This window comes from Pseudophryne corroboree, chromosome 6, assembly GCF_028390025.1.
Source record: "Pseudophryne corroboree isolate aPseCor3 chromosome 6, aPseCor3.hap2, whole genome shotgun sequence".
NCBI classification, from domain to species: Eukaryota; Metazoa; Chordata; class Amphibia; order Anura; family Myobatrachidae; genus Pseudophryne; species Pseudophryne corroboree.
The window spans coordinates 183,506,497-183,530,888 of NC_086449.1; the positions used below are offsets into that span (position 1 = coordinate 183,506,497).

The 24,392-nt window shown below is 43.1% G+C and overlaps 1 protein-coding gene across 1 annotated transcript in view; it reads left to right on the forward strand.

Annotated features, from left to right (window-relative positions):
* Positions 1-24,392, forward strand: part of ADGRA2 (adhesion G protein-coupled receptor A2) — a 339,201-nt gene that overhangs the window by 207,686 nt on the left and 107,123 nt on the right. The window contains exon 2 of the mRNA XM_063925457.1: positions 16,806-16,877. Within this exon, the coding sequence (XP_063781527.1) occupies positions 16,806-16,877 (72 nt within the window). The remainder of the gene's footprint in view (positions 1-16,805; positions 16,878-24,392) is intronic.

Here is a 24,392-nt window from a genome sequence, read left to right on the forward strand (position 1 = left end):
CGCGCCCCCTAAACCCCCTCACGCCCAGCGACTGTCTCTGTCTGTCAATCAGGCAGAGGCGATCGCTAGGCAAGATGGCCCTCGGCCATCTGGCATGCGCCCGCGCACTGCGGCGCATGCGCAGTTCCGACTCGATCGCTGCGCTGCGATAAACCCCATAGTTTTGCCCAACTGCTAACAAATTTGCTGCTGCGATCAGCTCTGAATTACCCCCATGGTGCTTCACCACAGATTCAGTAATAACCCCCTGTGGTCTGGGATTTCATAAAGACTTTCTCAGAAATATGGCAGCATCAAGTAATTACTACCTGCAGGATTTTCAGAATAAATTAAAGCAAAATAGCATCTAAATGTTTCTTCGTTCACAACACAGCAAACATTCTCCACACAGTGATGTCACACCTATAGTGTCTTGTTTCTCCTAATGCTTGGTCAGTGTGGCTGAATATAACGGGTAAGAACATTTTTATTATTACCTTGAACAGTTTATGCGGGTCATTCCGAGTTGCTCGTCGCTGTGTAACTCCCGGCCAGCGCAGCTCCTGCGGCTGGCCGGGAGTTGTTTCTCGCAGCCGCCGCGGCCCGCCCCCCCAATGGTCCGGCCACGCCTGCGTTGGCCGGACTGCGCCTCTTAAACGGCAGCGTCCAGCCTCCTCCCGCCCAGCGACCACCTCTGTCTCAGAGGCGATCGCTAGGCAGCGACGACTGCCATGCGCCGGCGCATACGCGGTTCTGACCTGATCGCTGCGCTGCGACAAACTGCAGCGAGCGATCGGGTTGGAATGACCCCCTATGTTCATTAACGTCACACTGTGGCCAAATCTCTGACTAGATTAGTTGTATGTTTATAAGTGAAAATGGCTGTGAAAAGAAATATTTTATGCTCCTATGGAATAAGTAATGGAAGTTTATAAGTGTTTACAGAATGATCCCTCTTACATTAATTAAAAAACATGTGCTTTAGTCATCTATTATGTAAAGAATCACTAATGCATTCTCAAAGGCATATTTTCATTATACAAATGTGTTTCAGGATCACAGTAAAGTGGATTTAAGGCATTGTCCAGCTACCCCCACCTCAAGTCTGGATGGTGAAGCGCTGTTTAAGTCTCTGAAGCTCACTGCTGACCTATTACACCTTCCATAGAGCACTGATGTAGAATAATGAAGCATTGTAAAAGGAGCATAATCAGGCAACCTAGCTCCAGATTAAGAAGATGTAGGACAGGCTTGGCCAGCTGTTGTGAAACTACACATCCCAGGATGGTCCTTAGTGCGTGTGTTCTGGGGAATTTATGGAACCTAAAACCTGTTTCTACATGGTTTAAGCAATTAAAGTATTGGGGCTATTTAATGTAGGTGATAACGGAGATATCTCTTGTATCTCTTGTAAATTAATACAGAATACAAAGTTCTCATAATTCTCAATTGGGATTGTGTTCTATGCTTTTTGGAGCTTGACCATGCTAGCACCTTAGCCCAGAGCCGGCCCTAACCAATATGATGCCCTAGGCAAGATTTTGGCTGGTGCCCCCTAGCACCACCACTAGTTCCGCCTCTGACCCTGCACCCCTTTCCCAGCACTATCACCCCCACCCATAGCAGTCCTTTTTTTTTTTTTCCTACCCCCTGTAATTTAAATAAGAACAGTGTGCACATTCGGCGCACAGCCCAAAAAGGAATGTGTTTTTGCTGGCAAGGGGCATGGTCACACAATAGTACCCCCAATTGAAATTATGCCACACAGTAGTGCTACTTTATTCACAATTTATCATACGATAGTGTCCCTTATTCACATTACATCACACAGTAGTGCCAATTTACCTTATATACGTTACTTCTCACATTAGTGCCCCTCATTCACATAACATCATACTGAATTGCTCCTTATTCACATTACACCACACCATATTGCTCTTTATTCTCATTACATCACACCATATTGCTTCTTATTCACATTACACCACACCATATTGCTCCTTAATTACATTACACCACACCATATTGCTCTTTATTCACAGATCGCAGAGTAGTGCCCTTTCTATGCGTTACGCCACACAGTAGAGCACCTAATACACATAATGCCACACATTGGTAATGCATTTATACACATAATACCACACAGTAATGCCCCTTACACATATGACACACATTATTAATGTCCTTATAAACATAATGCGCCTTACACATTATACCAACCCTTATCAATGCCCTTATACACTTAATTTCCCTTATATATATGTCGCACATTGTTAATGGCCAAATACACGACACACATAATGTCCCTTACACATATGCTGCACATTATTAGTGCCCTTAAACACATAATGACACACATAGTGCCCCTTACACATATGTTACACATTATGAATGTCCTTATACAAATAATGACACATATAGTTCCTGGCGTGAGTCAACTGGCAGCTCTGCTAACGTCGGGTGCCTATTTTTTATGAAAATGCATCTTATTTGCATTGCTATGTGGCTAGGATGCAAATACAGCTTCTGCTGATTAAAATGATATGCAGCATGCCTACAGTATATACTGTGTACGACTGTGGCTGTATCTGCATACGAAATGCTACACACAGAATATAGGCATGCCACATATCATTTTAATCAGCAGAAGCTGCTTGTGCCCCTAGGCATACCAGATGCCCTAGGCAATTGCCTAGTTTGCCTATGCCTAAGGCCGGCTCTGCCTTAGCCTATAGGCTATGTGTCACTGGAGAAGGATCTTGGAATTCCTGTCCAGCAAGGTGGACTTAGTGCACGTGTGGCCCAATGGCTGAGCAAGTACAGTAAAGACAAAAGTTCAATACCAGGATGTTACTTCTTCTGCCACTGTGATAACCAAGTGTCAATAGGCCACTTTCTTAGTCGGTACAGCATGTTATTAGATGAGCTGTCCTGGTATAATTATAATGGTTAACTGCTCTGTTAATTCATCTATCATCACTGAGAGTAGGGTTGTGTCTATATTCTCCTCCTGGGAATGACCAGGAAGTGACAGCACGAGAGGGCAGAAGAGAACTTCAGCCCTTACAGCACGTCCATTTTTTATCTATTCTCAGTTTGTTTCAGGTTATTTTGTTTAATGTATGCACCATTGTACCCTCGCTGCGCTTTGGGCTCGGTCTCTCGCTTTGCTCGCCACAGGTTACTATTCCAAATAGTTGGTGACATGGACCCAGGGGCATATGGGAAAGGTCCTCTCCACGAAGGGTAACTAGATGCTACCCTGAGAGTAGTGGCAATAACAGATGTTATTTATTGGGCAGATTTTGTGGTGATGACGGCAATAAACCCCAATGGGACTGATGTGAATGATTATAATAATACAGAGTATTATCTGGGTTGATATGTCTTAACAAATAAACAATAATAAATACATATTTATGTAAATATCTTAGGATACTGACATTTGGTAAAGAAGGACAGTTAAGATTTCTATAGGTAGGGCAGTAACTATAAAAGACATGATAATTATTATGATGGGGTTTTTTTTATCCACAGTAAGATACTTTAGAAGTGTTCAACACCAATAAGATGATGAACTTAATGCATCAATGTAACAATAAACAAACAATACTTTCTATGTTACCTATGGTGATAAGTTGGATACATTTAGTGCATAATGCAGCAATAAAGTAAATAATGTGCATGTACATAGCAAAATATGTAAGTTATATGCAGAGTTTAGACAGTTCTGTATTGCATTATATAACTCCATGTCCATCATACAGATGTGCCCACATACATCTTTGTTATATCCCGCCATGTATGGCACGGTTTTGCATGCCATAGAATCAGAGATTTAGCCATGCCTTGTGATTTTTCTTAATTTGCTTCTTTAATATGTTACTTTATACATATTCTATTATGGCAAACAAAATGTTAAAATCCATCCACTCGCTACTCGTGAAAAACAGCTTAGCATGTTGACTGAAACGAGCCATGCGAGGGGATGCAGTACAGTAATTTGGGGTCTATGTGCTAAAGGTTAAAAATTGACATCCCACAAACCTAAAAAACTCACCTTGCCATGTGTCAACCATTGTCATGTTGACCTTTTGCATGCGTTGACCTTTTTCTCATGTCGCTCTTGTGCAAGTCGACCTTTTGGGGTTGACCTGGACATTGTCCACCTTTTTAACTGTCAACATAATCAACCATACCCCATAGTGCTAGGGTTAGGGTTCAGTTAGGGTTATGCTGCAAATAGGGTTAGGGTTTAATTAGGGTTAGCATTAGGGTTAGGGTTAGCTTGTAATACAATTATCGACATTCAGACTGTCAACATTGTGTCAGCATCAATATTGTGAATGTCAACATGTTAATGTCGACATACTGAAACATACCACCAGGCTATGTCAGAACTGTATTTGAGGAAAGAATCAGACAGTAGGATTCAGTGCATGGAATGGCCCCACAATCTCTTGGCTTAAACCGCACTGGTCAGAAGGGTAAAAGCCAACCTACCTGTATGGTCCACGGTAAGAGCTGCAAAAGGTGACTGCTTTCTGGAGTCAAAAATGTTGAGCAAATTTTGATAAACAAAATAATTTTGAGATTTATTTATATTTTGTTTATCTCCACTTATTTTTGCGTTTTACGTTTTGGGCACATTGAGTCATTAAAGTGTGTAAATTTCAGAATGTAGTCAGAAGGTTGACAAAAACAATGTCTACATTCATATTGTTGACACTGCAGTGTCGACAGTTATGATGTTTTACAATGTTGTCAGGCAACATGTTGACATTGTCAGAATGCCGACATTAGGGTTAGGCTGAAGGCAGGAGGGTTGGGGTTAGGCTGCGGGGGTTGGGTTAGGGATAGCTGAGAAATACTTACCGACCGCTGGAGGATCGGAGGTCTGACCCGGAAGACACCATTGCAGCTGCCAGGAGAGGTAAGTTACTGCTTGCCCACGATATGTTGACATTTCATCATTGTCTACATCAGTGGTTCTCAAACTCGGTCCTCAGGACCCCACACAGTGCATGTTTTGCAGGTAACCCAGCAGGGGCACAGGTGTATTAATTAACCACTGACACATTTTAAAAGGTCCACAGGTGGAATGAATTATGTCACTTGTGATTCTGTGAGGAGACCTGCAAAACATGCACCGTGTGGGGTCCTGAGGACCGAGTTTGAGAACCTGTGGTCTACATGATGCATATCAACACAGTCAATATTGTGACTGTCGACATATCATACACAACCCATAAAATGACAATAAAAACTGGAGAACCGGGGGGAAGTTCAATCAACTTCAGCTGTGGGTAAATAAATGATAGAATTACTTTTATACCATTAATAAGCTATTATTTCCCATTATACAATCATATATATATTTTTTTTTTAAATAAACAGTCGCTTTTAATGTATTTTCCCTACCAGGGGCACATACGCAGACATCAGTGGCAATATAGTCACAAGGCTATATAGTGTACAAACGAGATACATTTGATATCCCAGCAGACGGGATGCTGGCTGTCACTATACCGACAGTGGCATCCCGTCTACCGGAATCCCGGGAAGCGAGTCCCCTCATGGGCTCGCTGCGTTCGCCACGCATTGGACCGGTGGTTTGCTGCTCTCGCTATAGGTTTTATTCCCACTCGGGCCGGTTGGGAATACTAAATGTGTGTTGGGATTCCGGTCGCTGGTATTTCATCGGCTGTCGGGATTCCGGCGCCGGTCTCCTGGACGCCAGGATCCTGACAGCCGGTATATTGACTGCATACCTGTACAAACATGTTTATGTTTTTCCTCTATTAATTCCTGTGCTCAAAGGGGGTGGGGGGAAATAAGATAAAATGTATCTGCTGATAGAGAATTCCGGTATACTGCATCTTCTGACGCGTGTTTCACGTAGACGTGTTTCCCAGCCATTGAGAACATCACACCTCTCTTATCTTGCTCCCCTAAAACCCATCATGTCTGTTGCCCAAAATATGCACACAACAAAAATGAGAAACATGACTGTATGTGATCCTGATGAAACAGAGTATTTCTTATCCTCTTGGCCAAACTGCTAGAAAATTGGTCCATTCCTTTTAGAAAACCAGATGTTTTGGATGTTTGGAGTTCAGATTGCTTCATTAACCCCTGCTAGAGGAAATGGAGCTCTGGGTAAAACTGCCCCCCATCCCTTTTCAGGGTTCATTGTCCTTGAACAAAAGTGTTTCCTGCAAAGAGTTAACCGTTTTCTCTGAAAGTCATATATTGAGGGAGCTTCCTGTGAAGATGTCAGGTCAAGAGCACTCAGACATAGTTGCCGCACACAGTTCCACTAATATTATCCCAACACGCCTTTGTTTTCTGCATACACTACTGACAATATTTCCATTCACTTTATTCAAAGAAAACAACTTGCAGTTTCTATGATTATAAAGCTTTGCTGGGCCTGGGTTTTATTTGCAATCTGCATCTTACTGTGTCTAGTATACCAGGGGTTAAAAAAAAGGAATGTGCCCAGGCCTGGAGCAGTCAGAGAACCGACACATAAAGACAGAGAAGTAGATGGGCGTCTTGACCCCATTAGCTTGTGTCCCCATCCAGCAAGCACTAATTGCTCATTAAAAAAGCTTTAATGAACTTGTGCATGAATGCCTGGGCCCTTGAACCTGTTGCTGGCTTCTGCCTCCTCTTGTTGTTTGCAGGGAGATGGTTTGTTAGACTGGAGATAGTACATAGGGAGCACAGATGATCTGCCCCTTGAAGTAATGTGAATGTAGGTATAGAACTCTGACAAGTGCTGTTAACAGTTCCAGGTAGTGTTGTGTAGGGGGCACTGTGTAGGAAAGGATGTGTGTTTTGCTTATTGTGCAGTTTTATACAGCCGCTGGTCACTAGTGGGGAGTAGTTGTCATTGTCGCATGCCATGGTTCACAAGCATATATTGCTGGTCCCACTTTTTTTAATAGGAATAGCGATGTTTTGTCATTTATCTAGCTCAATATTTTTTTTTCACGGAACTAAGCTTAACACTGGGGCAGATGTATTAACCTGGAGAAGGCATAAGGAAGTGATAAACCAGTGATAAGTGCAAGGTGATAAACGCACCAGCCAATCAGCTCTAATGTGTAAATGAACAGTTAGGAGCTGATTGGCTGGTGCATTTATCACCGTGTGCTTATCACTGGTTTATCACTTCCTTATGCCTTCGCCAGGCTTAATATATCTGCCCATTATCTTAAGTTGGGGAAGGTGAAAAAAAATCATGCAGAGTGCACCAGAAGCCAAAGTAAGTGTTTGTCGGGAAAGTGTTTTTTTGCTTTATCAGTAGAACATCATTAATAAATCCAGCTGAAAGATATATTTTTTTCAAGGCGTGAAAAGCAGTTATATGTGCTATTCATTTTTTCTGGGCATATCTATAATGGATGCATCGGCCCAGATTGCCACCACTGCCACACAGCACAGCCTCCACCCATGTATGATACTTACCTCTCCATCAGCACCATAGAAATCACACCATCTGTGCATGTGCAGTACTGAAATCAACGGGTAAATGGGGTGGATGCCATGTTCCTGGAGATTATCACATGCGCAGTAGGCTTTGGCACAGTGCCAGAGCCTGCTTGGGACATGCGCCAGTGAGAGATGGGGAGGAAGGGTGCACATGGAGACTGCGTGTAGGCCCCTTCCTCTGTTAATTGCTCCTGCAATTTCAGATGATTCATGCGTTACATAAACTGTACATTTACCATGGTGGAGCATGCCTGATTGGCTCATTAATTCCAGAGAATCTTTGCAGAATATAATTTTGTACATTGCCTTGCTTCAAAAATGAGAAGTCTGTTGGGATCACCATTCAGTTTGGATTCACTTACTTCTTCTTTGCATACATTGTTTTTTCCTTTCCACTGTTATTTTACAAGGCTGCTGCCCTCCTGAATTCCATCGTTAGTTCCCTCTGAATGTTCCGGGACCCGCTGTGACCCAGCATTGTGATTCTCTGTAATGTCAGGAAGTGGGATAAGTGCCGGCACTTGTAAAACTCCACCCACCTTGAGTGCAACTTCCTGTAATAAAGGGCCATTGATTATATGTCTGGACCAAAATCTGTAATGAACTTAAGAGTGAATTCTTTCACTTTCATAATTATTTCTCTCACCACTGACTGTTATGCACCAGAGCTGAGTGATAGTGTCAGTCATTGGTGGTGGGTGAGGCAGTTTGGCACTCAGTTGTATTCTTGTATGCACGGAAATGTAATTGTCAGCTCTACCAGGAGGGGAATAACGTGCCACTAGCACTCTCTGTTTTTAGTGTAAGCACGATGTCTGGCACCACTTTGGTATAATTCTGACAAATTTACTAAACACGTTTTGTGATGTATTTAGAGATGTGACAGCCAATTCAGTCATAATAGGAATGTGCACGGATATTGCCGATTTGCAGTGTCTTTAGTAACCCTGACAATGGAAATCACATTTGAAAACAAAGATTCATTTGAGACTGACCAAAACCAAGACAGAAATCACATGGTCACTTTTTTGTAGGAGAGAAAACAGTGAGTTGAGAGATTAAACGATAGGGATCATACAGTACCCACTGGCATTAGTTTCATACACTGTACAGTCTGGGAATGGAAACCATATCTATTTGTCAGGTCACTTGGGGTTGTTGCTGTAGTGTTGTACTTTTCCAAATTCCACTTGTTCCATTCACTTGCATTTACTGCAAGGCTATGTGGCCACTAGTGGTCTCCCAAACATGACTAAGGACAATATTACCAAGCACGTGTAAAACCGCTGACTTTGGAATAGTAACACAAATAAAATACTTCTAACATACAGAGCCATTAACAAAACTGCACCAACATACATCTCTTCCCTTGTCTCAAATAAGTCTGACCTCTCCACTCTGTCCAAGATTTGCAGCTCTCATCAACACTTATTACTTGCTCACATTCCCAATTACAGGCCTCTTTCCAGGCCTCACCCATTCTATGACATCCCCTCCCTCGTACAACATGGCTTTTTCCCATTTTGTACCACACCCTTCCAGACTTATTCTACTACATTATCAGCATACTAGACAGTTCACTCGAGTTTACATTTATTCTCATTCTATATTATAAAAACCCTCTGACCCCTGACTGGATTACATAGGCCCTGTAAGCATTTTTCTCATTACTATCATGCTGATCTATTATGTGCACCTACCTTCTTATTTTCTATAGATTGTGTGAGCGACTGCTTGCGAGCAGGGCCCTCTTCCCGCTTGATCTTGTTTGTCCCCAATTGTAAAGCTCTTCAGAGTTTGTTGGCTCTATATAAATAATTGTTACAAATAATGTTAACAACTTTTAATAATGCAAATCAAATGCAAGTGGGTACAAGGCATTATTTGGTGAAAGGATGGCACTGTTTTTATCCTGAGCTGATCACCGGGCAACTATACTTGCCTACTCTCACGGAAGCTCTATGGCCCGCCAAAATTCCATAAAGTTCTTGCGGACTTCCGATACGGTAGACCAGCCTCCCAGATCCCCAGTGTAGTGTGTGCTCCGGGAGCTTGATGACTAACTGTGACATTACACAGAAGGGGGTTGTGCTATGATGATGCAAACCTATGGGGCAGATGTACTGTATTAAGCCTGGAGAAGTGATAAAGCAGTGATAAGAAAAAATGCTAATTATTTTGTATTTCCAGGCACTCTGTATTATTAAAACAAAATTCGATTCACAATATGTGTATATATATTACTTTTAATAGCAGCAAAGTGTATTGTGCCTGTGATTTGCACAAAACAAACCAAACCTTCCTTTATGGAAGGGAAACTGCAAAAAGTTAATCACCTTGTGCTAATTAGCTCAAATATGCACTGGCATAGGTGAATAATGTGACCACAAAACAATATATAGTTTCTGCTAAAATAGCACTTTAAATATATGTCTCATAATCGACAATAGTAATTCACACAATTAAAAAAATACAATACATATATTTCTCAACTAGTATCAATGTATCAAACATCAATTCGAGCAGAATCTAATTTCTAAGAAGGGTGGATTAATTGATTTATGTGCACAAATAAAGTCCAGTATATATTAAGTTCTTTACTGAATTCTTAATAGGGTTGATATCAACATATAAGTCCCAATAATAGTCACCTTTGTAGAAGTTAAAGTTCAAATATAAAACATTCCTGGTAATGGTAAATGGCTATTGACTTTAAGCCATGAGCCGCATATAGATTACTACAATTTAGATCCAGGACCGGATGCACCGTTCTATAGATATCCTCCATCTCTCCAGCAAATACGGACAAAATGTGAGCCAGCAGCTGTAAAACGGATGAGGTGGCCCGCTTGAGCCAATATTGCATTGCTTACCCGAACATCGCAGTGGGGAAGGAGCCGGCTGAGGTGAGCCCGGACGTCTCTGTACACCTCCGATGCTGTGCCGCTCACACTTCCAGCCTACTGCTTAGCACGGTGTGTAGTCCGGTCACTTGTAACAACCGAATAGATGGCCTACAGGTGTCTCCTTTAACACGTTTCGCTCAGTGATGGAGCTTTCTCAAAGAGTATCTGCATATCCATTAGAATCCATATTTATACCTGCAGGGTATGTATCCAGCAATTATTGGAATCCAAAGCATCTGGTTAACTCTCAATAGAGTAACCCTTCCTGATCCGCTCTTAATAATAGAACTTTATATTATCCACCATTTGTTTCTATTGATAATGTCAAATATTATCTTAAAACATAAAGCTATACACTGTTACCGTGGAGCCGCTATGGCCGCTAGACTTATTACACACACTACGAACTAAGTACGCTATTTGCGTACTGAGTACCGTATGGATACGCACTTAGCATATCAGACGCTGTGCCGTGGGCGCGACGCACACGCGGCACATACGCACACGGATTGAAATACTGTAAACCTTATTAATGAAACAATGTAATTATATGCTTATACTTTAAACCTTAAATAGCACTGGCGATACAAAGTATCCGCAGTGCATACACCTTAACAATGCAGGTTAATCTAAAACAGGTTAAACAGGTTAATCTACTTTAAAAGCCCAGGCAGGAAAGTGAAAACACAACACTGTTTGTGGTAAACCACTGGGCTCTAACACCGCACTGGATTATTCAGAGAAAAGGGGTAAACAGATACAAGTTATACGCTACAGGCTAACAAGGAAATCTAAACAGAATAATAGAGAATAATGGCTACAGAGAATATACATACGTGGGGAATCGTTTGCAAGCGCGTCCTGGACCAGTCCTCAGCTATCAGGGAGAAAGCCTTCAGAGTCTTGTGTCCGGCCAGGCAACAGTGGTCTTTTTATACACAACATACATTCACAATACAATGGTCACTGTAATCTCATTGTTCATTGGACACAGGGATGTGTCTCTACATTACAGCAAAGGTCATAGGTGGATTTGAACAGGTAGGCGATGTCCTTTCCCAACTGCTCTGGTGGGAGGTATCCTCGGGATTCCCGCCGCATGTGTAATTTACAGCAAATACAGTTAATGTTCATAATCTACTTCTGTACATAACTATACGCAGGAGCAAGCGATCCTTTCCTAACTAACACCGGAATGTTACCCTTAAAATACCCTACAACTGGATACTAGACATCACCTACCAACCTTTATCTGACCCTTCCTATCATGCAAAGAGGAATCTCTCCGTCCAGGAACTGTTTAAACTAACATTACTCGCTGTCATGGTATAGGGGAACTACATCTACAAAATGCACTATTCGGGTTAAATATGCTATGTTTTACTAGCACGTTACACGCTCACGAACTCCGCCGTAAATACACATATCATGCGCACGAGTCGCCGGAGCGTCTCTTACGCAACTTGCGGATGTGTGCATGCACGGGGGACTGGGTGCACGAGCAGCGTGTACATGCATGAGGGGTTAGTACAAGGGATATGTATAACGATATTTTTCGACTTTGACACTATATAGTTATGAAATCCAAACGGACTTATAACTTATTATAATACATAAAAAAAAACACAAAAGCATCTTTAAAAAATACTAATTATTATATTATATAAACTACAAAAATATATATACAGGTTGAGTATCCCATATCCAAATATTCCGAAATACGGAATATTCCGAAATATGGACTTTTTTTGAGTGAGATAGTGAAATTTTTGTTTTTTGATGGCTCAATGTAAACAAACTTTGTTTAATACACAAAGTTATTAATAATATTGTATTAAATGACCTTCAGGCTGTGTATATAAGGTGTATATGAAACATAAATGAATTGTGTGAATGTATACACACTTTGTTTAATGCACAAAGTTATAAAAAATATTGGCTAAAAATTACCTGCAGGCTGTGTGTATAAGGTGTATGTGAAACATAAATGCATTCTGTGCTTAGATTTAGTTCCCATCACCATGATATCTCATTATGGTATGCAATTATTCCAAAATACGGAAATATCCGATATCCAAAATACCTCTGGTCCCGAGCATTTTGGATAAGAGATACTCAACCTGTATAATAAAATACTTATACAGTCAGGTTTACTACAGATTAGAACCTATGATCTCAGTTCCATTAACCATCTCTCTAGCTGTGAGCCACTGTGCCACAATTAGTTCCTTTCTTCCATAGGATATATTTCTAACCATCCATATGTATTCATCATTAAAAAAAGCTAAACCATGATTATTGGTACTCATCTGTACTGGTCTGTAATATACACTAAATATATGGTGATCATATATATATATATATATATATATATTTCTCTGACGTCCTAAGTGGATGCTGGGACTCCGTAAGGACCATGGGGAATATTTATGTGTAGGGAAATCTCCTGATTTGACCATAGTCCTTGGAAGTTTCTTCCCTGTGTGACTGCTCCCCAGCCTCGAAGGCTGGCATCCGTGGTCACCAGGACCCAGTCCTGTATTCCGAATCTGCGGCCCTCTTGAAGATGAGCACTCTGCAGCCACCACAGCAGAGACACCCTGGTCCTTGGAGACAGGGTTACGGAGTCCCAGCATCCACTTAGGACGTCAGAGAAAATAAGATTTTACTCACCGGTAAATCTATTTCTCGTAGTCCGTAGTGGATGCTGGGCGCCCGTCCCAAGTGCGGATTGTCTGCAATACTTGTACATAGTTATTGTTAACTGAAGGGTTATTGTTGAGCCATCTGTTGAGAGGCTCAGTTATATTTCATACTGTTAACTGGGTATAATATCACGAGTTATACGGTGTGATTGGTGTGGCTGGTATGAGTCTTACCCAGGATTCAAAATCCTTCCTTATTGTGTCAGCTCTTCCGGGCACAGTATCCTAACTGAGGTCTGGAGGAGAGTCATAGTGGGAGGAGCCAGTGCACACCAGGTAGTCCTAAAGCTTTCTTTAGTTGTGCCCAGTCTCCTGCGGAGCCGCTATTCCCCATGGTCCTTACGGAGTCCCAGCATCCACTACGGACTACGAGAAATAGATTTACCGGTGAGTAAAATCTTATTATACAGGTTGAGTATCCCTTATCCAAAATGCTTGGGACCAGAGGAATTTTGGATATCGGATTTTTCCGTATTTTGGAATAATTGCATACCATAACGAGATATTATGGTGATGGGACCTAAATCTAAGCACAGAATGCATTTATGTTTCATATACACCTTATACACACAGCCTGAAGGTCATTTTAGCCAATATTTTTTATAACTTTGTGCATTAAACAAAGTGTGTGTACATTCACAGAATTCATTTATGTTTCATATACACCTTATACACACAGTCTGAAGTTCATTTAATACAGTATTATTAATAACTTTGAGTATTAAACAAAGTTTGTGTACATTGAGCCATCAAAAAACAAAGGTTTCACTATCTCAGTCTCACTCAAAAAAGTCCGTATTTCGGAATATTCCGTATTTCGGAATATTTGGATATGGGATACTCAACCTGTATATATAAAGATCAATATAAATAAAATGTATTGATCATATATTTAATTCCCTTTTGTTTGTTTACATACCAGCCTATTAGAACATGTCATAATCACATTATATCTGGTATAACCAATCTACATCCCAAAAACCCCCAGATGAAACCAAATAAAAGATCTTCCCAGCCCCATATGCAGTGATAAGTGCAAGGTGATAATGCACCAGCCAATCAACTCCAATATGTAAATTGACAGTTAGGAGCTGATTGTCTGGTGCATTATCACCTTGCACTTATCACTGCTTTATCACTTCTCCAGGCTTAATACATCTTGCCCCCTAGTCACCAAGCCCCCCTGGACATCCCACTTTGCATTAAGCTCCAATTGTGTGTCATAATATATAGCCAAAAATATTTCTCCACTTTCTATTAGAAATTATACTCCTAGAACTAGGTTTTTGTAACATTCAGAAATGTGGAATATTGTCCTCAGTCATTTTGTTGTATGGTTTTGTGTATCTATACGTGACTAAAACTGCAGCTCATCCTGAATAAATTAAATAATGATTTTTGTATGTAACCATTCTTTATTAGGGATAAATTACACAGACCATCAATTTTGAACAAAACAGAAATTAATTAATAGCTTTCAACAAATATTAAAACCATCGTCTTAAACACTTCATCCAAACACTAACCACCAAATTTGAAGCAGCCCATCCAAATATAATTGTGTAACACGCTCCTCTAGCAAAGTAGGGAGGGTAAGAGGGGGCCCGCTGGGATCTGGGAACGGAGCTCAGTCAGCAATATGCTGTATGTTCCTTTATACTACATGTACCAGTCGGGATCTACTACCAGCAGTGTCGCCAGCAACTAGAGGCTGCCTATATTCTGACCCGCAGGTGGATAAAAAATGTATTAAAAAAAAAAGAAAAAGAAAAGGTTAGTAATGTTGACAGGGTGTCATAAAGACTTCCAAAACAACTCTCTTGTATTTTCACAACCCTGTCAATATACTGTGTAAGCTATAACCCCGTACAGGGTCAGACTGGCCCACAGGGGTACCAGGGAAACCACCGGTAGGTCCCACTGCCTGAGGGCCCAATCCTTCCTCTAGGGATCAGGTTCCAGACTGTGCACTTCTATTATACATGGTAAATATGTTGCATTACACTGCACTAAATTATTGTGTATTTCAAGCCTCTGTGGAGGCTGGCCACACCCCTAAGTATGGGCCCCCTATCACTGCATCCCCCCGGTGGGCCTTTCATGCCCCAGTCCGACACTGACCAAGTACAAGGTGTTGGGGAGCAGCACACATTGATTAGTCCAACATAGCTGAAAGTCCTACATAGGATATAAATGCAGAAATGACAGCACAGAGAAATGATTGCTATGCTAGCATTTGCTACGTGTGATTTGTGGGTTAAATCATTATGTTCCGTATGTCTTATAAAAAACAAATGAGAATTTTGGCTGCTTAAAGAAAGTGTGAGTCCAGTCCTTTGAAATGCGATTACAAATCCTGAGCCAAACACTCAATTGCACTGTTTTGAGCCAACTCTAAGCATTAAACATTAAACAGAAAGTCTCCTTCTCATCTCTGTGAGTTTGTAAAGTGATCGTACATTACTCATTAGGTTTGCTGACATTGGTGGCCCTGAAAGGCAGCAGACCATGTTACACTGAGTGTTATTAATGCATGAACCTAGATTAGCTGTCATTGAGATTGGTTGTGCGGTGACCGCCAGGTATGGTGTGACCGCTGCTGTACGGTGCTCTTGGATTGGAGCATCATTTATTATATTTGGGATGACCTAATTGGGAGTTTTTAAATATATATGATTGGAGCTTGCATCTTTTGGGCAGGGCTGTGGAGAGCAACAGTGGGCGCGGGTGAAGGAAGAGTCATGGCTAGATCCTGGGGGCGTGGCCATATCTGGTCATAAAACAAACATAAACAAATTATACTCTGTGCCCAAGGGAGGGGGACAATCTTTCCCTCTGCACAGCTGGCTTGGGCCCCTGCTGGGTCCTTTTGTCAAACTTGTGCCTCAGCAATTAGCACCTCCTCTCCCCTTGGCTCCTGCTTTTGGGGTACCAGGCCATTGGTACAATAAAACATGGGATCCCAGAGCAATATAACTTTGATGCTTGAGGGCCAAATTCAACTACTTCCATTAGTGAAAAGGACGATAGCCTCTGGCTTTCTTTCCTGAAGCTATTCAATTCAGACCCTTTTTCACCCAAACCCATTTTTAACACACATTATCTTAACGTGGTAAGTTAACGGGTGTTAACACACGGAATCTTTGAAAATTTCAGGGTTGCGGCACCCATTAGCACCCTATTTATTGGCAATTTTAATTGAATTCCCTCAAAGTCACCAAGTAAACAAGAAATCAAATCTCTATCAGCTAGATATTTTGCAAAATCTCATTCAATTGTATCCAATTTCAAATAACTTTTGACTCAGCTATATGTTCAGTGATGTTCACGGTAGACAAAATATAACAGATTTCATGAAGTAGAAACTCTTCAGTGAAGGAAATATGTATTTCCAGAGTAGAAATAGTAAAACAGAAAAAAATACAGGCCTTGAGCTGCTACATTTGTAATGACTACATAAACTAAGGCCACTACTATGCGTAGTGTGTGTAATGTAAATGACTGCAGTACATCAAACCTGCAATGATGTATCAAGGACTTTTAGTACCAACTCCCAGTTATTTTCTTAGGAGTGATGATGACATCAGTAAGCACCACTGGGAACACAGAGCTTCTAAACGTGGCCATAGGCGGCCTTACCACAAACCCAGTCCTGGTATTTTTTGTATGTAACATACTTCACAGTGAACTAATTGGTTTTGTTTTTTTTTCACAGGATTCTCAGCAATAACAAGATAACTGTACTGAAGAATGGCTCATTTTATGGCCTGCAGGACTTGGAGAAGTTGTAAGTAGCAGCTTTTCTAACATTTAAGGACAGTAAAAGTAATTTATGAAGAAGAAGAGATGATGGTATACTGCATGAATGACGTGTTTGTTATGATGCCATGCTTATCCTCGTTCTAATTCTCTCTTTTATACAAGAAGCACATTGAATGGAGGATGACCAAGGTGGTGGTCTCTCCAGGGGTGCAATATTGTATATCTTCTGATGTAAGGTGTTGGGATGAGTAGTGCGGACCTTTGCAAATTGTTTGCTAGGCTCCTCATAACGTGAATAAGAGGATTCATGGGGTGAGACATTTAAATGCCGTGGTCTTGGATTATGTTTATAATCTGGTGTCTTGCACCTTTCTTGACCACTGCTTATAGGGAATAGCTTGTATAAGAGCTTTATGGACTAGAAGTATTTAGATGTACTTTAGGGGCATGTGAAATAGACATGATTAATGTAAGATATAGATTTAACTAAGCACTCAGCAGTTTAAAATGTACCTATTGAACTGAATAAATAGGTGGCATTATAGTGGTTGCATGGTGGCTCTACCATGCCCATTTGCAATGGTCCCACGGGATGCAGTCAGGATCCTGAAAGAATGCTGACAGTGGAATCCCAACGGATCCCAAACTGAGTTGGGGTTAGGGTTAGGCACGAGGGGGAGGGTTAGGGTTATGCTGCGTGGGTGGAGGAGGTTAGGGATCGGCTGCAGGGGGGCGGTTAGTGTTAGGCTGTGGGAGGGGACAGTTAGGGATAGGCTGCGGGGGTTATGGTTAGACTGGTAGGGGTGGGTTAGGATTAGTGGTAGGGTTAAATTGCTTACCATAATCCATTGGTTTCTGATCGTCTGGATCCTGGCTGCCAGAATTTCGTACATTTTCAGGTGCAGTTTTTACAAGCAAAATGTGGGAATAAGACAGACAAATGCATATGAGTAAAGGTGGAGGTAACATGCAGTGTTCATATCCTTACCTGGCTCTCCAGTGATGCATTGTGATTTTAATCCATTTTGGCAACACGTTCTTCAAAACCTCATCTGCAGCAGCAGAAGCCCAAAAAACACCCACCTCCAAACCTGCAGTATGCTACTAATACAGCGTTGTTATGACAGAACAGACAGATGCTAATCATTCTTCTATGCACTTCAGCCATCTTCCCCAATGTGAGACAGGATAAAATTATGCTCCATCAGCGTAAACGTCTTGTTATAATATGCATTGCTTCTGTTAGCATGGCCAGTAGCTGTAGGGGTTGATCGCATGTAGCAACTTTTTGCTGCCCGTGCGATCAACTAGACGCCGCCTATGGGGGAGGTTTTTTTGCATAGCAAGGCTGCGAACACTTGTGCAGCCCTGCTATGGTAAAAAAACTTTTGTGCAGAACTAGACCGGGGTAAGAGTTACTTATGCTGTGCGATGAATCCAGTGTTGCAGGTCCTGGAATTGACGTCAGACATCCGCCCTCCAAACGCCTGGACACGCCTGCGTTCGCCGCACCACTCCCAGAAAACAGTCAGTTGACGCCCCCCGGAACGCCTTCCTCCAGTCAATCTTCTTGCGGTCGCGGTAGCGATCGCTTTCTTTGGATTCTTGTCGTTGCCCAGCGACGGTCGTCGCTGGGCAACAACGCGCCTGCGCATTGCAGCCATCGCGCATGCGCAGAACCAACCCGTTCGTACCGCTGCGAAAAACAGCAGCGTGCGAACGGGTCGGAATGACCCCCATAGTACACTGTGTTAGATATAGACTTCTTTCTTGGAGCCTATTATATAGAACTTGACACAAATCTATTTGCAGTGCGTAACAATAAGGCGCCTTTTTAGAGTTGGTCTCATCTTCATCTTCTGAAGACCTAGTGAAAAGATCCATGATGATGATGATGGTGAAAGTAGCAGCAGCACATAAATTCACTAGTGATACAAATAATAATGAATAAAGACTATGGAGGTCATTCTGACCTGATCGCTCTCTGCAGTTCTTTGCAGCGCAGCGATCAGGTCAGAACTGCGTCGGTGCCGCAGTGCGCCAGTGCATGGCTGACAGCCAACGCCTGTCGTTGTCTAGCGATCGCCTCTGCCTGATTGACAGGCCGGGGTGGTCGCTGGGCGGGAGGGGGCGGCACGGCGGCGTTTGGCCGCCATTTGGCCGCCATTTTGTGGGCGCGGTCCGGCCAATGCAGGCATGACTGGACCGAGTGGGGGGGGGGGGGGGGCGGGCCGCAGAGGCTGCGTGACGTCACTTGCAGCCGCTGCGACCCAGGCAGTGACGAGTAACTCCCAGCCAGCCACAGGAGCTGCGCTGGCCGGGAGATACTCTTCAAGTACAAAAGTATCGCCGCTGTGCGATACTTTTGTACTTGTGCGGAGAATGGGGGGGGGGGGGCGGCCTGGCATGCGGGGCGGACTAGCCCTGTGCTGGGCGTCCCCCCGTATGTCAGTGTAAGTGATCGTAGTTGTGCTAAATTTAGCACAGCTACGATCAGGTCAGAATGACCCCCTATAATGGGTAACTACCACTGTTCTTTAGCCTAGGGATCCCACCCCTTTACCAGCTAGGTGGGAGCTGGTATCACAGTATGACTCTGGTCTGCACATTGCAGAACTTCCTGATATAGTGGCCAGCCAGCCTTGCTCATCGTGGTGCTGTATTTGCAGGGTGACCCCATGCACATTTTCCTGTGATTTAGTTGTAAAAAGCCCAGATATGTTAACTGCTAATTTTAGAGGAAGGTGTCACACATTTTTATTTATTTACCCTGGATGATGATGATAACTATACTCCTGCCACATCACAATACACCCTAGAGCGTATCTTCAAGAGGCCACACATCTACACATATTTGGACAGATGGGACTAAAAATACAGACGTCAGCCCATTTACTGCACATTAGGCTGACATTTTCATGCTATCATTTCATGCATATTTTAGCCTACTGTAAATGTACGTGACATGACGTCAGCTGTCGTAGTGGATAGAAGCGCTCTTATACCTCCGAACCTTTGGGAGCTTGGAACTGGGACAGTGCGTTGACTATGACCTGCTGGTTATGTGACCCCATTCACTGGAAGCACCTTCCCCCCCATTGGCTGTGGAAGGGGTAAGGGTGGATTAACATTTGTGGGAGCCCTAAGGCAACAATCCGGTGGTGCCCCTATCAGTAAATCTGTAAATAGGATGTGCTGGAAATGTTATTACATCATGTATAGATACTCCCAGCACTGCAAATGTGTTAAACACCCTGTAGTGATCACAGTTGACATAATACCACACGGGTGTGGGTTATAGGACACTTAGGTTGACAGTCACTAGGTCGACACCTGACATAGGTCGACATCGCCACTAGGTCGACATGAACAAGGTCGACATGGGAAAAGGTCAACATGAGTTTTTTTAATTTTGGTGTAGTTTTCTTTGTTAAGTGACCGGGAACCCGAAGTAGTGCACCGTGTCCCCTCGCTATGCTCGCCATGCTTCGGGCATGGGCCCTCATTCCAAGTTGTTTGGTCGTTGCCGATTTTCGCTATGCTGCAATTTGCTGCTAAATGCGCATGCGCTAAGTTATTTAACTAAAAACTTAGCAGTTTTGCTGTTGCTCGAGCGACGCTTTTCAGTCGCACTGCTGATCGGTGAGTGATTGACAGGAAAGGGGCGTTTCTGGGTGGTAACTGAGCGTTTTCCGGGAGTGTGCAGGCATGTCAGGGAAAAACGCGGGAGTGTCTGGAGAAACGGGGGAGTGGCTGTCCGAACGTAGGGCGTATTTGTGACGTCAAACCAGGAACTAAACGGCCTGAGGTGATCGCAGTGTAGGAGTAGGTCTGGAGCTACTCAGAAACTGCAGAGAATTATTTATTAGCAATTCTGCTAATCTTTCATTCGCTATTCTGCTAACATAAGTTACACTCCCAGAGAGCGGCGGCCTAGCGTGTGCAATGCTACTAAAAGCAGCTAGCGAGCGAACAGCTCGAAATAAGGGCCATGGTTACTATTCCCAATCGTAGTCCACGAGGATCATAAAGTATGAAAAAGTAAAAAAATTGTTTAAAAATTTGAAAAATGCATGTCGACCTTTTTCCATGTCGACCTACTACACGTTGACCTAGTCGACATATAGACCATGTTGACCTAATGCATGTCGACCAATAGTGGTCGACCTAATGACCATCGACCTAAGTGTGGTCAACCTAACGACCGTATACCATTCCACACAGACCCACAGTGCACTTATAACACAGCGGGGCAGATGTATTAACCTGGAGAAGGCATAAAGAAGTGATAAACCAGTGTTAAGTGCCAGTTGATAACGCACCAGCCAATCAGCTCCAATATGTAAATTAGCAGTTAGAAGCTGATTGGCTGGTGCATTTATCACCTTGCATTTATTACTGGTTTATCACTTCCTTATGCCTTCTCCAGGTTAATACATCTGCCCCAGTGTCCCCCACACTGTGTGTCCTAGCTATGTGTGGAGGCCTCCCTCATGTGTGTGGGTCCCTGGCAACCGCTCCGGGTTTCCCTATTGCTAATCTGACACAGGGCAGGGGAATACCTGAAAACTCCTCCACAAATTGGGACAGTTGTGGCATGGTTGGGCAGCCGCTTCAAATGGGAGCCGTGCCACCGAAATTCGTGACTGGTGTGAGCCATGCACCCTTGATAACTAGCTCCTCCCATATACATAGCATAAAGTCACCCCTGATAACTAGCTTCCCGTCATATACATATACAGTCACCCTGATAACTACCTCTTCCCATATAGATATACAGTCACCCCTGATAACTAGCTTCTCCCATATACATATACAATTACCCCTGATAACTAGCTTCCCATCATATACATATACAGTCACCATGATAACTACCTCTTCCCATATAGGTATACAGTCACCCTTGATTACTAGCTCCTCCCATATATGTATACAGTCACCCCGGATAAATAGCTCCTCCCATATACATATACAGTCACCCCTGATAATTAGCTCCTCCCAGATACATATACAGTCACCCTTGCTAACTAACTCCTCCCATATACATAGCATACAGTCACCCTGATAACTAGCTCCCCGTCATATACATATACAGTCACCCTCATAACTACCTCTTCCCATATAGATATACAGTCACCACTGATACTACCTCTTCCCATATAGATATACAGTCACCCCAGATAACTACCTCTTCCCATATAGATATACAGTCACCCCTGATAATTAGCTTCCCATCATATATATATAGTCACCTTGATAACTAGCTCCTCCCATATACATATACAGTCACCCTGATTACTAGCTCCTCCCATGTACATATACAGTCACCCTGATTACTAGCTCCTCCCATATATGTATACAGTCACCCTGGATAAATAGCTCCTCCCATATACACATACAGGCACCCCAGATAACACCAACTATTTCTTCAGCTTATCCAGTTTTTAGCGTTGACCCCAGTTAGTTAGAGAATTAGGGCCCAAATGTATTAAGCCTTAACAAGAGATAAAGTGGAGACGGAGATCTCATGGGCATTAACAGTACACTGCCTGCAGGAAACGAAATCAAGGATTGTAAACAGACATTATAAATGATGGGAAGATCAAGAAAGACATTGAGGCTTGAGAAAGGGCTGTACTACACTTGACATGTTGCCAATATTTAGACCATTTTGCGCACGAGGTTGAAACCGTTCCAAATAACTGTGAAACTGGAATACATAAATCTCCCTCCATCCGTAGACACCATGACTGGCCTTGTTCAGAATACACTCATTTTTCCTGAAATCTTTGGGAAAGTTTAGCAAACACCAGCTTTTGATGAATATTGGTCTAGGACCTCAGATGCTGATTGCAGTTCCTTAATGTGGATTATTCACAAAAGTGTTCTTTTAACTCTTCCTGCAAGGGGAAGCACTCCCTAACACTAAACTATTCATTCGGCCTGTAAATGTGGCTTCTCGTGGAGAAGCTGAGAACATGTTAGAGGATCTGCATGATGTTGCACAGCATTCTAGAATCTCCACACACGGAGTTAATTGTTTGTATCATCACTGAGCGCACTGTACTGCATGCTGAGGATTCAGAACAGACCTCTGTTATCTGCCAGCAATAGGAATCTTTATAGCCTGGCCGCTTGTAATGAGCCTGATTTATTGCAGAGCTGTGGGCTAGATGTAGGTATGCCGAAATTGGGGATAGCAGAAGGCCTACTTTGTCCCTCGGTCTCAGAGGGAGCCCCGTTACAGATTCCAGCTGCGAGATCAGGGAGGCAAGATGGCTATTTTGTTTGATGTATGGAATGAAGTGAGTTCCTGTGGGGTAGCAGGCCAACAGACTCACACAGGCGTGATCACGCAGAGCTGCACATTTACTTGCACTATATATAACCTAGGGGTGGGGAGTACGTGAGTGCACCACTCTCCTGGGAATGGCGAGTCCAGTGGATCCTCGTGTGTGTATAATAGGGTTAATTTTTAATTGGCCCATTTGTGATCATATCTCTCTCTCATGCACCCCTAAGCTCATTTACTTTTAACCTGGGTCAGCTGCTGTTTAGGTGGGGTTCACTATGGTATGCCGGCGGTCGGGCTCCCGGCGACCAGCATACCGGCGCCGGGAGCCCGACCGCCGGCTTACCGACAGTGTGGCGAGCGCAAATGAGCCCCTTGCGGGCTCACTGCGCTCGCCACGCTACGGGCACGGTGGCGCGCTATGCACGCCACGCTATTTTATTTTCCCTCCAGGGGGGTCGTGGACCCCCACGAGGGAGAATAAGTGTCGGTATGCCGGCTGTCGGGATCCTGGCGCCGGTATACTGTGCGCCGGGATCCCGTCAGTCGGCATACTGAAGACCACCCGTTTAGGTGTGTTGGTGACTTTCTCACTTTGAAAGCCAGAAGTCAGTTGGCAGGTGAGCTTTAAACCAGGTAAGCACATTTTCCCCTGTGAGACAGCAGTAGCTAGGTCCCTAAAAAATCTATGTGAAAGTTTATGTTATAGAGTAGGACTTGCAGTGAAATGGGGTCCCGTGGAGTGGGCTGCATGCTTACATGCATTGTACTATGCATAAACTAAAACCCCATTGTTTATTCAGATGTATACTAAAGCATTAAGGTGAATGAAGCTGCCAAGGAGAGTGCAGGGTCCTCTGTATGTACTGTATATATGTATAGAGAGAAATAAAGGGAACACTTAAACAACACAATGTAACTCCAAGTCAATCACACTTCTGTGAAATCAAACTGTCCACTTAGGAAGCAACACTGATTGACAATCAATTTCACATGCTGTTGTGCAAATGGAATAGACAACAGGTGGAAATTATAGGCAAATAGTAAGACACCCCCAATAAAGGAGTTGTTCTGCAGGTGGTGACCACATACCACTTCTCAGCTCCTTTGCTTTCTGGCTGATGTGTTGGTCACTTTTGAAAGCTGGCGGTGCTTTCACTCTAGTGGTAGCATGAGACGGAGTCTACAACCCACACAAGTGGCTCAGGTAGTGCAGCTCAAGAAGGTTTGCTGTGTCTGTCAGCATAG